The sequence below is a fragment of the Chiloscyllium plagiosum genome, unplaced genomic scaffold (genome assembly GCF_037043375.1).
Source record: "Chiloscyllium plagiosum isolate Xiang-an unplaced genomic scaffold, Cpla_swu_hap1 HiC_scaffold_8, whole genome shotgun sequence".
Lineage (NCBI taxonomy): Eukaryota > Metazoa > Chordata > Chondrichthyes > Orectolobiformes > Hemiscylliidae > Chiloscyllium > Chiloscyllium plagiosum.
In genome coordinates, this window is record NW_028270146.1 from 43,867,102 (window position 1) to 43,883,144 (window position 16,043).

General features: G+C 42.7%; 1 protein-coding gene across 6 annotated transcripts in view; it reads left to right on the plus strand.

Moving 5' to 3' along the window:
• The window catches only part of LOC122553506 (kelch domain-containing protein 1), an 88,668-nt gene that overhangs the window by 34,361 nt on the left and 38,264 nt on the right, over positions 1–16,043 (plus strand). For all 6 annotated transcript variants that reach the window (XM_043697366.2, XM_043697372.2, XM_087989755.1 and 3 more), the window contains 3 exons: positions 6,907–7,024; positions 10,558–10,676; positions 12,245–12,323. In XM_043697366.2, coding sequence (XP_043553301.1) covers positions 6,907–7,024; positions 10,558–10,676; positions 12,245–12,323 — 316 coding nt within the window. The remainder of the gene's footprint in view (positions 1–6,906; positions 7,025–10,557; positions 10,677–12,244; positions 12,324–16,043) is intronic.

Sequence of the window (16,043 nt, forward strand, 5' to 3'; positions counted from 1 at the left end):
GGCTCTCTCTGCAGGAGTCCTTCCCCCTTTCTCTCTGGGATGGAGGGTGCTACATGCAGCTGTCCCCTGCAACTGCAGATTGCGGTGGTTCATAGACTCCCAGCCCAACTGCATGTATATGTATATATTAGGTGTGGTCACTTGCACTCTCTTTTTGATTTTCTAAAAATCCTTCTGTTTTTGGTTCCACTTAATTCCCCTGCTCCTGATCTTTGGGCACCCGGTATGAAGTGGGGAGGGCAGGTCTGAGGAATTTCGCATTGGCCCCAAGGTTCCATACTTCCCCCAGGAACCTGTGCCCCACAACCTGAGCCGCCTCCGGAATTTTACGTTTGTCCCCTGTATCACGGCGGGTCTTGTGCTGACTACTACTGTATACCATTCACCTCATCCACCTCCCAGACACTCCTTGGAGTGCCCATTTACCACCAGGCGGTGGGGATTTCCATTGGAGGGATCTCTATGCAGGGGTCCTCCCCCTTTCTCTCAGGGATCTGGGGTGGAGGTGGTTGTCCCCTGCAACAGCAGATTGCGGTGGGTCACAGACTCCCTGCCCAACTTCTGTGGTGGTGTGGAGTCTATGGACCATGTATATATTGGATGTTGTCACTTGTACCCCCTTTTCGGTTTCCTTAAAGACCATCTCCTCTGTTTTTGGTTGCACTTCAATCCCATGCTCCTGATCTTTGGCACCTCGTGGGGAGGGGGTGGGTAAGTTAGGTTATCCTCCTCTTGCATCTGCTCCTGGGCCTGGCCAAATTGGCTATAAACAGGTACAGGCAGCAGGCCATGGAGGGAGTTGTTATGGCCGACTGCCTGCCCCTTAACGCGGGTGTCCCTTGAGAAGGAGCACACGAGATTTTCAGGGAAAGGTGGGCACCGCAGGGAGTGGAGTGCATTATTTTCCCCCTCCAACTCTATTTTGATTTAATCCCTGCCCTCCCCTTCACTGTTTGATCACGCAGCATTGCCCATTGCTTGTCACTGGCCACTTGGGTGTTTTCTTTTTTCTGGGTGGGGGAAATTGAATAAAGATTGGTACACCTGTTGTCTTTCACTGTGTCTCACACCCATGTTGTGTGTGCGCAGGTATTGGCAGAAAGAAAAGAAAAATAAAAAAAGGGATACCAGTTCACAAACTAGCTATATAATTCAGCCAGTCCAGGAATCGGGTTTTCCCCCTTTTTAATAAAAAAAAGCAGAAACCAACAGCATCAGTAACACACTGACTGGCCCAGTCAGAGTCGGTTCCTTAAACTGAGGAGGTTTTCAACCTTCTGGTTATAATACTTTTAAACAAATTACAAAACAATTTACAAAAAAAAAAGTTAACATTTACAGCTGTATACAACAGCAATTTTACAAGGGAGAGGAGCAGCAAAGCTAGGCCCCAAACCCTACCGTTCAACCAGTTTACAGGGAGAGGAGGACAAACCTTAAGTCCCAGTTTCGCATATAAGTGACAGTGACATTTGTATATAAAAGGACAATCCAATTACATTTTTAAAAAAGTGCATACAATACAGACCCAGCAAGCCCCTGTCCCTCCCACCTTCCAACCACTCCAAGGCAGCCCGCCCCTACGTACCTTCCGACTCTCACCCACCCTGATGCGCTTCCGGCCAGTGGGCTATCCTGGCACACCTTCTGGCCACCACTAGGCCAGCCCGTCCCCTTCCCTGGGACGACAACGTGCAGGGTAGCCCACAAGCCTTCCGGACCTCAGCCTGCCCCATCGCACCTTCTGGCTCTCAGCTGCTCTGACACACCTTTCGACCACCTCTAGGCCAGCCCGTCCCGATTACCTCTTCTCGGGATGACAGCGCTCAGAACGGCCTACCCACCATCTGGCTCTCTGGGCAACTGGCATCAGGGTGGCCTACCCACCCTCTGGCTTTCAGGACAGCCTACCAACGTTCAGGTTCATAGGATGGCCTACCCACCCTCCGGCTCTCGAGGTGACAGCTTTCAGAACGGCCCATGAACCTCCCAGCTCACAGTAAGACCTGCCAGACCCAGGGACACAAGACAATGCAGGTGATAAACCCAAACAACACAAAACAGTTAGTTACGTAAAAACAGTCCTTTCTGGTCCACAGTCCAAATATATAGAGTCTTCAAAATATAGAATCCATTCCCAGGAATGGAGTCCACTCCAGTTTACGAGGTGCATTGTCCAAAATGGAGTCCACTCCAAACTGCAGGGTCCACAACCAAGGGCAGGGTCCACTCCCGAAGGCAGTAAATACACAGCACACAGGTGTTCAGTCTCCATGGAGTCCTGGCTCAGCCTTTGGAAACCAGGCCCACTCACAGGAACATAGTACAGGTGCAGTTAACTCACAGGGGTTTGATCCACTCCTGAAGGCAAGGTCTTCACCCAAACTCCAGGATACAGCAAGTGCTCACCTCCCAGCACACACACAGGTATTCAATCTTCAGAGTCCCAGGGCTAGGCCTCTCCACAGGAACAGCTCCTCTGGTGAAATGTATGTCTTCCACAAGGGCTCAGTCCAACCGCCAAAAACAGTGAAGACACTTACACAAAAAACAAAGGAAACTAGAGTCCAAAGGCTAAGCCCTACCACAAAATTAACATTGCTCTTTTCTCAAAAAGAAAAGAGTAACACACAGGCTGTAACCAGCCAGTGAAACAACAATCCCCTAATGAGAACTGAGTTACACCTGAAACACATTATGTGCATCAGGAGTTTAACAATCAGTCCTCATTAAAGGAACGCCAGTTCAGGAATCAGGTTTCCCCCTCCCAAAAAAAAGGAAGCAGAAACCAACAGTAACATACTGACTATAGCACCAGCCTGCACAGAGTCAGTTCCCTAAACTGAGGAGATTCTAAATCTTCTGGTTATATTGGTCAGATAGAGCTTTCCTGATTGTCCTAGGTTAACAGCCCCAGTTGGCAACTCATTCTGTGAGGTCCACCTAGTTGACCTTGTTTACAAATACCATGGGTGAACTGATGTTGGGGGATAAAACCTTCAAATGTATGTGTTGTTAATGCTTCCAGATTTTTAAAAAAATGAAAAAGGAAACAAAGACTTGCATTCAGGAGCTCTTATGGTGCAGAGATCATGTCTCTTAACAAAATCAGAAATTGCTGGTGCATCTTGGCTGATCTGGCAATGTCTTTGGGGAAAAGCAGAGTTAATGTTTCGAGTCTGGTGTTTCATCATCCGACCTGATAGCTGCTAGGAAAAAGTGGTATTTCTCCTGAAGGTTGGGGGTTGGTGGGACGTGAGTGGATAGGTGGAGATTGAGCCAGAGAGAGATATGAAAGGGTCACGCGAACGAGAGTTATTGATAATAGGCAATGACAAAAAAACAAGCTGAATAAGTGATCATGAGATGAAAGTAGGGGTAGGCTGTGTTGAAAGCAAGTATGTAACATGATAATAAGCCTGAGAGTGGGTACGAATAGAATTAGAATTAGGTTTTATTGTCTTGTGTACTCAAGTACAGGAAATGAAAAATATACAATGTCGCCACACGCAGTGCCATCTTAGATAAAAAGTACCTAGTTACAAATCTTAGGTACTAAAATAGATTAAGTACAAAATTAGAGAAATAAAAAAAAACTAAAAGCTCTACATTACAGTTCTTCACACTATAAATGAGGAAAATAAAGAAATAAAGTTAAAAGAATAACACTACAGTCCTTCCATAGCCTGCAGTCACTCCACACTGGAGGGTTTCCACCAGGCTGTGCTGAACTAACCAGGGTCACAGCCTGCTGACTGCCATCTGTGACAGGCTGACCTCACCGGGCCTCAATTCCCCCAGTTCAGGGCCCCAGCCGCCAACAGCCGGCTGTCCTGCTCCACTCTCCCACCATTGAGGAGAAAGTGAGGTCTGCAGATGCTGGAGATCAGAGCTGAAAATGTGTTGCTGGAAAAGCGCAGCAGGTCAGGCAGCATCCAGGGAACAGGAGAATCGACGTTTCGGGCATAAGCCCTTCTTCAGGAACCATTCCTGAAGAAGGGCTTATGCCCAAAACGTCGATTCTCCTGTTCCCTGGATGCTGCCTGACCTGCTGCGCTTTTCCAGCAACACACTCTCCCACCATTGTCTGGCCTGTTCTGCTCTGGGAGAAAGTGAGGACTGCAGATGCTGGAGATCAGAGCTGAAAATGTGTTGCTGGAAAAGCGCAACAGGTCAGGCAGCATCCAAGGAGCAGGAGAATCGACGTTTCGGGTATGAGCCCTTCTTCAGGAATGAGGCTCTGGCCTGCCAACTGCTGGCCATCCCACACTTCTCGAGCCTCCTATAGTATGGTCGTCTCCTCTGCACTGGGCCCAGTGAGTATCCCACTCCAGGCTCTCAGGTACTACAGTAGGTTTGGCTATGTTTAAAAAAAAACCCATGTCACGACAGGACTGTGTATGGAGAGGTGAGTTTTTTAAAAAAAAGTGACTGAACTCTGATGTTGAGTCCTAGAAACTGCAGGGTCCCCAAAAAATGAAATCCGTTCTTTGAACTTGTGCTGCGGCTTGCTGAAATACTGCAGCAGGCCTGCAATAGAAATGTTGAGAATGGAGGAGTGAACTCTGAGTTGGAGAGGAAATGGTCCAGGGGTGCAGGTTTGCTCACTGAGCTGTAGGTTTGATATCCAGACGTTTCATTACCTGGCTAGGTAACATCATCAGTGGCGACCTCCAAGTGAACTGAAGCTGATGTCTCCTGCTTTCTATTTATATCTTTCTCCTAGATGGGGTTCCTGGGGTTTGTGGTGATGTCATTTCCTGTTCGTTTTCTGAGGGGTTGATGGATGGCATCGAGATCTATGTGTTTGTTTATGGCGTTGTGGTTGGAGTGCCAGGCCTCTAGGAATTCTCTGGCATGTCTTTGCTTAGCCTGTCCCAGGATAGATGTGTTGACCCAGTCGAAATGGTGGTTTTTTTCATCCATGTGTAGGGCTATGAGGGAGAGAGGGTCGTGTCTTTTTGTGGCTAGCTGGTGTTCGTGTATCCTGGTGGCTAACTTTCTTCCTGTTTGTCTTACGTAGTGTTTGTGGCAGTCCTTGCATGGAATTTTGTAGATGATGTTGGCTTTGTCCATGGGTTGTACTGGGTCTTTTAAGTTTGTTAGTTTTTGTTGGAGAGAGTTGGTGGGTTTGTGTGCTACTAGGATTCCGAGGGGTCTTAGTAGTCTGGCTGTCATTTCTGAAACTTCTTTGATGTAGCCCTACACATGGATGAAAAAAAACACCATTTCGACTGGGACAACACATCTATCCTGGTACAGGCTAAGCAAAGACATGCCAGAGAATTCCTAGAGGCCTGGCACTCCAACCACAACGTCATAAACAAACACATAGATCTAGATGCCATCTTTCAACCCCTCAGAAAACGAACAGGAAATGACAGCACTACAAACCCCAGGAACCCCATCCAGGAGAAAGATATAAATAGAAAGCAGGAGACAACAGCTTCACTTCACTTGGAGGTCGCCACTGATGATGTTACCTAGCCAGGTAATGAAATGTCTGGATATCAAACCTACAGCTCAGTGAGCAAACCTACACCCTACACCCTAAACTTCAACCAGAGTTACAAACCTTGTAGGAAATGGTCCGTTTGGAATGCTGACAACTGAGGCCTGGAAAAATGTCTGGTCTGATCATAGCATCCAGTTTGAGGTTATAGGAATGACAGCTTATGAACTTTTGAATGTGAAGGCTGGTGGGAATGTAAGTGAGGCCGGGGAAAGTTATTGTTATGGAAGGGCAGATGGGGGCAATGTTAGAAGCTTAGGAGATGGTTGGACACAGCTAAGGGTGCTATCAACAACATGGAAGTATCTCTACCTCTGGGCCAGAAGATCTGGGTTCAAGTCCCACCTGCTCCATACATGTGTCTGAACAGGTTGAAAAAAAATTGTAAGCTGGTTTCTTGGAGTACTGCTGTGGCACAGTGACAATGTCTTGACATTGAGCCAGAAGTTTCAGATTCAAATACCACCTGCCCCAGATATATGTAAAATTGTGTATGAACAGATTTTCTTTTTAAAAAGAAAGAGGTTGAGGATTTGTAATAAAGCCCTTGTAAATCTTTGAAAGTCTTTTCTCCCTAGTTCAAGATATGGATATTGGTCTGTTAAACAACCTTCCTGTTCTTTTATTGTACACCCCTAATATTGAAGTATGGAATACCGTGTACCTATCCTGCAACCTTTTAATAACTAACATATGGATACCCAGATCTGAGCTGCACACCTTTAAATTATAGCCTTTGTTTTGTAGTGTTTCTCCATGTTCTTTCTACTTAAATGCAGTGCTTCATAACTTATGTGATTAGGGAATAAATAAAGCTGGGCATCATAAAAAAAAAGCAGGCTCTTGCAAAGAAATACTATGGTATTTTTATGTCCATTTCAGAGGACATGCAGGGAGGCATTTTAACAACTCAGCTGGTACAGAAGTGTCAGCATAGATTGAACCTTCAACTTGCTGAAGTACACACTAAATCTATGAGCTTCTCCTCACTCTAGGATGAACTGCTATCAATCATTGCGGTTCTCTTTCAGGTGACTCAGCAGGCCAATCATGGATCCATAGGTCTTTTGATTACCCTTTTGAAGGAATTTTTGAATGCTCCCATCAAGCCAATGTTTTTACTTGAGTGGACTGTGGTCATTCGCCTTTCAGCTGCAGTTGTCAGGAAAATCAATGAAGAAATAAAATAGAAAGTACCACTAAAAGCAATTTTGTAATTTGATAACTTTCTTTGTGGAGGTGCATTATAATAATCAAGTTACGCACCTTATGTTAATCTTCAGGTGGTTTAGTTGATCCAGATTTGAGCTAAATAACTTACATTGTGTAGTTGAGCTTGGATAATTATTTATGTGATGTATTGAAAATATCCTGCCTATGTTCCTGTAATACAGGCAGAGGAAACCAATGAAAGGAGAACTTCCTCGTCCTATGTCAGGAAGCTGTGCAGCTTGTCTGAATGGTATCATGTACATTTTCGGAGGATATGATGACCTAGGATATAGTAATGAAGTATGTTATGTTTTTCAAATGTTTTTATTCAATTTATCCTGTTTTATGCCTAACTTTGCCAAATGTGTTATCTTTAGTCAACAGCACAGCACCCACACAAAGTATCAATAAATAATGAAAATCAGGTTTAATGTTTCTTCTCGTTGTTACTTTTAGGTTTGAAGATAATGCCGTAACCCCGAGCACTGATTTTTATTTGAGCGGTATTGTAGAATAGATTGTAAATTTGATATTACATCGACCTTCCTTTCTTCCCTTTGTCTCAATTTGTTGTCCGGTCCTTCCTCTTTTAAATGTGTTGAACCATGCTCATATACTTTAACCAACCCTTGGCAGAAATGTAGTACTTCTCTAAATGTTCTTCATCTGTGAATCTGTTAACCAATGCCAACAGGCTTCATAACTATGATCTAGATGTCCATATATACGTACTTTCTATTAGTGACCCCCTGGGATACTGTTCAGCAGTAGGACCTCTTGTAAATTACTTTTCTCCCCTGACCAACATTTCTGATACCAGTTGTGATGATTATGCTACTTTTACTGAAAATTTACTAATTCTGTTGTAAACCAGGGATCAACTCTCCAATGATTCCAATCTGTATTTGTCAGAATTGTATCAGATTGCTTATTTTACATAAAAATGTTTTAAAAGAATTAGTGCTGCAAAAAATGTTTACTAAGAATTTAATAAAATGTAACCAGGAGTTGTGAACTGATTTCTGTAAATTTGAGTTTAGAGAAACAGTCTTTTAACTTTGTTTTTGTTTTATTGATTTTTGTCCCATATTTTTAACCCAAAATTGTATTAGACAGTAAGGTTAAAGCCTGCAGCTGAGTAACTCATCTGACTTGCTCTTTTCATTTGTTGGGACAGGCTTAACCCATAATTCCCATTGTATGCAACGAAGATGGGAATTTAATTAATTTGATCAAATGCATGCTGAAAAGCTACCTTTTAATTTAAAAAAATGTTCTTACTTATGATTGAGTTAAATCATAACTATTTTTAAGTGGGAGTCCAAAACGATCTAAGAATATGGTACAAGTAATTTAAGAATGAGGTGAGGAGAGATTTATTCACCCAGAGAATGGTGAGCATGTAGAATTCACTACCACAACGTAGTCTGGGCCAATATTTTGTGATTTGAAGGAGGAGTTGGAAAACACTGGGACTAATGGGATTGAAGAATACAGGAGAAAAACAGGAATAGGCTTGTTCATCATGAATGGCAGAGCATGCTTGAAGAACAAAATGGTTTACTCCTGCTCCTATTTTCAATGTTTCTATTTGAAAAGTTAAAAATCACACAACACCAGGTTATAGTCCAACAGGTTTAATTGGAAGCACTAGCTTTCAGAACGCCACTCCTTCATCAGGTGATTGTGAAGGAGCAGCGCTCCGAAAGCTAGTGCTTCCAATTAAACCTGTTGGACTATAACCTGGTGTTGTGTGATTTTTAACTTTGTACACCCCAGTCCAACCCCGGCATCTCAAAATCATGTCTATTTGAAAAGACCATCATAATGTACACCATAACAAGCATCTGTTGCACCTGTAATAGTTAGGAGAGTTGTATATGACCTTTTTCATTTCCAAAACTGTTTTCAGTACCACATTCTACACAGGGTTCATTGAAAGTACCCTGAGCAGCTGCATCACTGCCTGGTTCAGGAATTATACCGTCTCATCGTAAGAACCTACAACGGATAGTGAGGACAGCTGAGAAGATCATCGTGGTCTCTCTTCCCTCCATTACAGATATTTACACCACACACTCCATCTCCAAGGCCAACAGCATTGTGGATGACCCCAACATCCTTAATTCAAATTCTTCTTCCTCCTGCCATGTGGCAGAAGATACCGGAGCATTCAGTCTCTCACGGCTAGACTGTGCAATAGTTTCTTTCCCCAAGCCATCAGACTCCTTAACACTGTATGATCACACTCAATTCTATTTGCAATTTTCAGACAACTTTTTGAATTGCTGCTAAAATAATGTTTTATTAAGATCATTCATTGTTACATTGTAGTTTGTCCACCACTGTGCCTTTTGTCTGTCTTACATGTTTTGCATTTTCTATGCACTTAATGCTGCCCTGTATATGACTGTACTCTCATGTCATCTGTGTTCATATAGCACCCTGGTCCTGGAGGAACGCTGTCTTGTTTTTATTGTACCAGCTGTATATGGTAAAATGACAAATAAAGCTACTCTACTCTAAGATCATTTTTCTTATCTTTTCATAACTAAAAGCAATTAGTTTTCCATCGAAGACCACAGTTTTCCCTCCCCCTTGATCAACAGTGCCCTTAACTGCATCCTCCATTTCCTGCATCTCTGCCCTCAAACAAACCCACCCCCCCAACCGCAACAAGGATAGACTCCCCGCGGTCCCACTAATTTCCAAGTCCAACACATCATCCTCCACCTGTTGCACTGTGATCCCACCACAAAAATTATATTTTCGCAGGGACCGTTCCCTCTGCGACTCCCTCGTTAGGTTCACACGCCTCTTCCACACCTGGCACATTCCTCTGCAGCCAGAGGAGCTGCAAAACCTGCCCATGCACCTCCCCTCTCACCTCTGTCCAAGGCCCCAAGGAATCATTCCAAATCTGGCAGAGATTCACTTGCATTTCCTCTAATATGTTTTATTGCATCTTTGCTCCCGATATGGTCTTCTGTACGTTGGAGAGGTCGAGCGTAAACACAGGAACCAATTTAGGGAACATTTATGGTCCATAATCTCCAATCAATCCCACCTTCTGGTTGCCAGCCATTTCAACACCCTCTTCAACTCACCTGACAACATGTCCATCCCAGACCTCCTCCACCATCAAAATAAGACCATACACAAACTGGAGGAAGAACACCTCATCTTCTGCCTCGGGAGTTTACAACCATACAGGCTTAACATAGAATTCACCAGCTTCCAAATTTCTTCATCCTCCCACCTCATCCCAGGCCCAGCCATCCTTCTCCATCCCACCCCTTAACCTGACCCAACCTGTCCATCTTCCTTCCCACCTATTCGCTCCACCCTTACCACTGACCAATCCATCTACCTCATTCCTGCAACCACCCATCGCCAAATCTTTCCCCCACCCCCACCCACCTCCCTCTATTTATTTCTCAGCTCCCTTCCCCAATCCTGATGAAAGGTTTCAACCTGTAACATTGACTCCCCTTCTCCTTTGATGCTGCTTGACCTGCTGGCTTTTTCCAGCTCCACTCTGACTCTCCAGTTTTCACTTTTTCCACTATTTCTCACCAACCAGCTAGGCAGTTGATCTGTTCAAAGTTTTCTCTCTAATTCTGAATATCCCATAGTTAACCAGCTTGCCCATCTTGGAATTACACTGAAATGATTCCATGTTGTCAAACGAGAAAGAAAATGAGTGTTTTGATGAATAATTTGTTAAAATATTCTTTTGTAAAAAGATGAGAGTTAAATTACTCCTTTCTATTTGGAATAACATTTACTACTACAATTACACGATCATTAATTTTTAAAAATATTTTAAACAGCTGTATTGTGTTAATTTGCAAGTGAAAGATGAAATATTTACTTGGAAGAAACTCAATAATTACCAAGGAAATCCTCCTACTCCAAGAGACAAACTTTCCTGCTGGGTATATAAAGACAAGTGAGTTACTAAACTTTGTATTGCATAACAATGTTCCAATCTTTCTAATTAAGGTTACCTTTTAGAAATCACAATATGGAATTTATAGTCCTAAATGTCCCAAATTGTATATGAATAAATGTTTGTGAAATAAATATTGGTCAGAGCATTGAGAAAGCTCTGTATCTCGGGCACCTGTGCCCTCACCCCCCCCCCTCCAGCCATGGTTGACGCGAGAAAACGGCTTGCCGGTGCTGATTCCGAGCCAGAAGCCGAGAATTCCTGAACCCAAACCATTGAAAGGGAGGCCGTGACGTACGTAGTATTAACTCAGAGGCTCAGTGGTTAGCACCGCTGCCTTACAGTGCCAGGGACCTGGGTTCGATTCCAGCCTCAGGCATCTGTGTGGGTGGAGTTTGCGCATTCTCCCCGTGTCTGCGTGGGTTTCCTCCGGGTGCTCCGGTGTCCTCCCACAGTCCCAAAATGTGCAGGTTAGGGTGGGTTGGCCATGCTAAATTGTTGTGTAGTGTCCGGGGATGTGCAGGTTAGGGTTATGTAATTTTGGGTCGACTGGCCATGCTAGGTTGTCCCATAATGTCCAGGGATGTGCAGGTTAGGTGCATTAGTCAGGGGTAAATGTCGAGTAATGGGGATTGGGTCTGGGTGGGATACCCTTTGGAGGGTCGGTGTGGACTTGTTGGGCTGAAGGGCCTGTTTCCACACTGTAGGGATTCTAAGAGGGTTTGGATGGACCCTCAGTGTAATGTCACAACAAATTGACACCATCTTCAACGTTTGTGTAAAGATTTGTAGCTCAGGTGCCAGTTGTCGTGGCTGTGGGTATGGTCGCTGAGCTGGGAAGTTGATTTGCAGACGTTTCATCACAGGACAGCCAGAGAATCTCTAGAAGCTTGGCACTCAGCCACAGACTCCATCAACAAGCACATTGACCTAGACCCAATATACGGGCCGCTTCAACAAACAACTGGAACCGGCAACAACAGGCAGCAGAAACGGAACCAAATAAATTCCAGAAGACACAGTATAGCAGCACTTCACGGGAGGCTCCAAAGCACTGAAGATGTCACCTAGACAGCAGACAAAACATCTGCAAATTACCTTCCCAGCTCAGCGAACATACTCACAATCACAAGACATCATCTCCTACTATATGGTACATCCTCAGTACTGCAAAAACTGGCAGTCAGGTTTGTGTTAATTTATGTCTCTGGAATGAAGTGAGGCTTGAACCCACAGCCGACTTAATTGGGCAAAGGTGCTACTGAATTGCAGGTGACAGGGCAAAGGACAGCTAATTTTGTATCAGAATTTTACCCGCTGAACAACTGTTATACCATTTTGTTCCTCCAGCTATTAAAGTTATAATGTACAATACGTTTGCTGGACTAATTTTTATAATGTTCATGTTGAACTTTTCACTAATTTACCAGGGAGTTCTTAGTCACTTTCAGAAACTTCTGAAGTTATTTGTAGCTTGAATGGAACTTCATAGTATTGTAATAATGAGCTACTATTGTAAATTAAAATTAGCAATTGTTGTTGTATTAAAAAAAACTAATTTCTGACAGGTTGATTTTTTTTGGCGGCTATGGATGCAAGAAAATCAGTGAATTAAATGATTCATTTGACGTGAATGAAGCATCCTGGGTAAGATACTGTCCTTTCTAATTACAACTTTATCTATCTAGTTTTTCATATCCATTTCTGCACCATTTATTACCCAATAGAAATTCTGTGACTGGTGATACTGTTTTAATCACATATTTAGCTGAAAATGTCTTACATGTAATACAGGTAAATGTTCTTAAGATATACATTTTCTTAAACATCTATGACCATTTTGATGCAAAGCCTTCAAGTCTTTTTACAAAAAGATTTGGATTTCTTCAATGTAGCACACCTTCATGCAGGTTGATTGCATCCAGTTTATTGTCCAGCAGTTGTAAGTGGTACTTTGACTTCATCAGAGTATCCAGGGATAGCATGTGGCAGGCACTATCCAATTTCTTCTTGAAGCTATCATCCAATCTAATGTACAGCACAACTTACCTTGTTGCTGCTGAGTGCTAATAAGGACTGAAGCAATGCAGGACTTGGGCCTGGCACCACATGTTGAGCTGCAGCTGTTTGGAACTTTTTTACCAGACTCCAATGTAAATCCTTTTCACAGTGTTATAACTACCTCATTTCTAACTCATTCTCAGACACTCTAAGTAACGCTACTGCTTCCCTTTTAATTCTCTTTTCTACAACAACACTGTTTTTTAACTGCGTAAGATTTGTACCTAGGTACAATGGCTCCATTAAATGTCAGCCATTGTGAAAACTTTTCACTATACTCCTGTATTGCTTTATTGGAGTACGTGACAATAAAGAATATTCTGTTCTATTCTATTGTTGTTTATTTGTTGTCATTGTGTTTAAAAATTTGAAACCTCCCCACAGCATTTATTTACAGCATGGCGTGAGTGACTTGAGAGGGGAAGCTAGCACTTGAGACCCAGTTTAGAAATAAGGGCTTCCCAGACTGAGGTAAAGAGGATTGTTAAATAACATTGTTAATCATGGGAAGTTTTTTTCCTTGGAGAGCTTTGGGCTTGGGTCATTGTCTCATTCTACTTTGAATATACTCAGAGTGTTGATCTGTAAGGGAGTCCAGAGAAGTCCAAACAAGTTCAGAGAACTGTGGATGACCAGAGGTATTCAAAATATGATGAGAAAGAGAAAAAAGGCTTTCAGCAGGTATAAGGGGAACAAATCAGCAGAGGCATTAGTGGAGTACAGAAAGTGGAGAGTGGAGTTAAGTAAACAGCTAGGAAAGCAAAGAGGAGATATGAGAAAGCTCTGGCTGGTAAAAGTAAGGAAAATCCCAAGGTATTTTCAGTTTATTAATGGGAAGAGGATAACAAGGGCAAGAGTATGTCCCTTTAAGGACCAAGGGAGCAGGCTGTGGGTGGAGCTAAAGGACACTGGTAGAATGTTGAATTAGTACTTCATATCCATCCTCACCCAAGGGAATGAGGATGAAGCTATGGAACCCACTGGAAGAGACTAAAGGATGGTTGAGCAAATTGACGTAGGAAAGAACAAGATAATCCAGGTATTGGCAGGCTAAAAAGTGAACACATCTCTAGATGAATTGTCCTTCACTGCTGTGGGAGGCAAGGGAGGAGATTGTAGGCACTGACCTAAATATTTAATTCCTGTCTGACCACAGGGGTTGTGCCAGAGGACCGGAGAACTTCTAATGTGGTTCTGATATTTAAGAAGGGTTGTGGAGAGAGGCCAGAGAACTACAGACCAAATGAGTCTCACGTCAGTCGTAGAGTAACAATTGGAAAAAATTCTAAATGAGAGCATCTGTCTCCATCTGGAAAGGCAAGGCTTGATCAGGAAGAGTCAGCGTGGTTTCGTCAATAGAAAGTCATGACTAACAAATTGGATTGAATTTTCTGAAGAGCTGACCAGATCTATAGAAGAGGATAGTGCAGTTGATGTAGTTTGTAGGGATTTCATTAAAGCCTTTCACAAGATGCCACTTAGAAGGTTCATCGAGAAAGCAAATGCACATTGGATAAAGGGTAATTTGATAGTGAATTCAAAATTGGCTCATCTGTAGGAGAAAGAGGGTGATGACAGAAGATTTTAGTGACAGGAAGCCAGTAGCATACCATGAGGATCTGTGCTGGGTCCCCTATTAATCATTTTTATATACTTGACATAGATGACTGTGTGTGGGAGGTTGGATAAGTAAATTTGTGGATGATGTAAAGATTGATAGGGTGGTTAACAGTGAAGTTGACTGTCTTGGGCTACAACAAGATAAAAACGGCATTGTCAAATTGGCAGATAAGTGGCATAAGGAATTCAACCCTGAAAAGTTGATACACTTTGGAGTATTTTGAAAAGGAAGTATTCAGGAATGGTATGACACTAGGAAGTTCTGTAGAATAAAGATATCTTGGAGTGTTTGTCCATAAACATTTGAAGGTGGAAGGGAATGTTAGTAGGGTGGTGAAAAAGGTACATGGGACTCTTGCCTTTATCAATCAAGGCATAGATTACAAAGGCAGGGAAGTCATGTTGGAGTTGTGTAGAACTTTGCTGAGATCAGAGCTACGAGTAGTGTGCACTTTTGGTCACCATTTTACAGGAAGAATGTGGTTAAACTTGAAGGACTGCTAAGGAGATTCACCAGGATGCTACCTGGGATGGAAACTTTAAGTTATGAGGATATGTTGGATGGACTTGGGAAGTTTTTGTTGGATTAGAAGAGACTAAGGGGTGATCTGATTTGAGGTTTACAAGGGGCATAGACAGACTGGAGAGCACTTGGCATGTAATAACATTCAAGGCTTTAGGCCAAGTGGTGCTAAATGGGATTAGTTGGAAGGTCAGGTGTTTCTCACATGTCAGTGCAGACTTGATGGGCCGAAGGACCTTTTAGTACTGTGTGATTCTGAGGCCAAGGTTATGAGGGCAAGGAGGAAAGTGGAGTTAATGCCAGAATCAATTTAGCCATGATCTTGAATGGTGGAGGAGTTGAATGCCCCACTTTGTTTTAGAAAATGACCTAATGAATGTTCAGATTTTGCAAACTGCTGATCTTGCTTTGAAAAGCTTCTCATTGCTATTAGCCATTGTTGCTCAATGCATAATGTATTGTGGCTATAACATTGTTGCCATTGTCATATCTGTGGCTAGGTAGTGTTCTACTGGACAATATTCTTATAAGTACATGGAAAATGCCTGAATCAGAACCAAGAGTGTCTTAAACAGTTCACAATCTGTGCTACATTTCCGCCAAACATTGTTTGACAGAATCATTTGCGAGTTGTTTGTGATCTGAATAGATTCTACAGTGTACTTGAAAGATAATAAATGATCTGGTTATCATTGCTGACTTAAAACTCCAGGTCTTTTGAATATTTTGTTTATGGATTGTAAATCATCTGAATTGGTCCTTGTTACCATTCCATCTTCCTGTCCAACTGATTTTTATGCTGTATGAAACAAAGCTTTTCTTTAGAGCACCAGTTGCTTCTACTGTCCAAAACTTGCTATTGGTATTAGATGTGTCCATAAGAGGTTTATTTCTTGTAAAATTTCAACACTGATAGTTGTTAGTATAATATAGTGAATTTATCCCCTTTAATATTAGACTGATTCACTTTACACAGCAAGGTGTTTCCAATTAAATTGATCAGCATACAGTGACAAGAGACCGCTACTGCACATGAAAAGGAAGAAATTTCCTTCCTAATGAACTTTAGTCAACAGAGGATAAAACCTCCGAAGCTAGTTCCTGTTACTTGTAGTCTGTGAAGAGAATTTGCCTGTTAATGGATTAGTAGGGCATATTTTGCT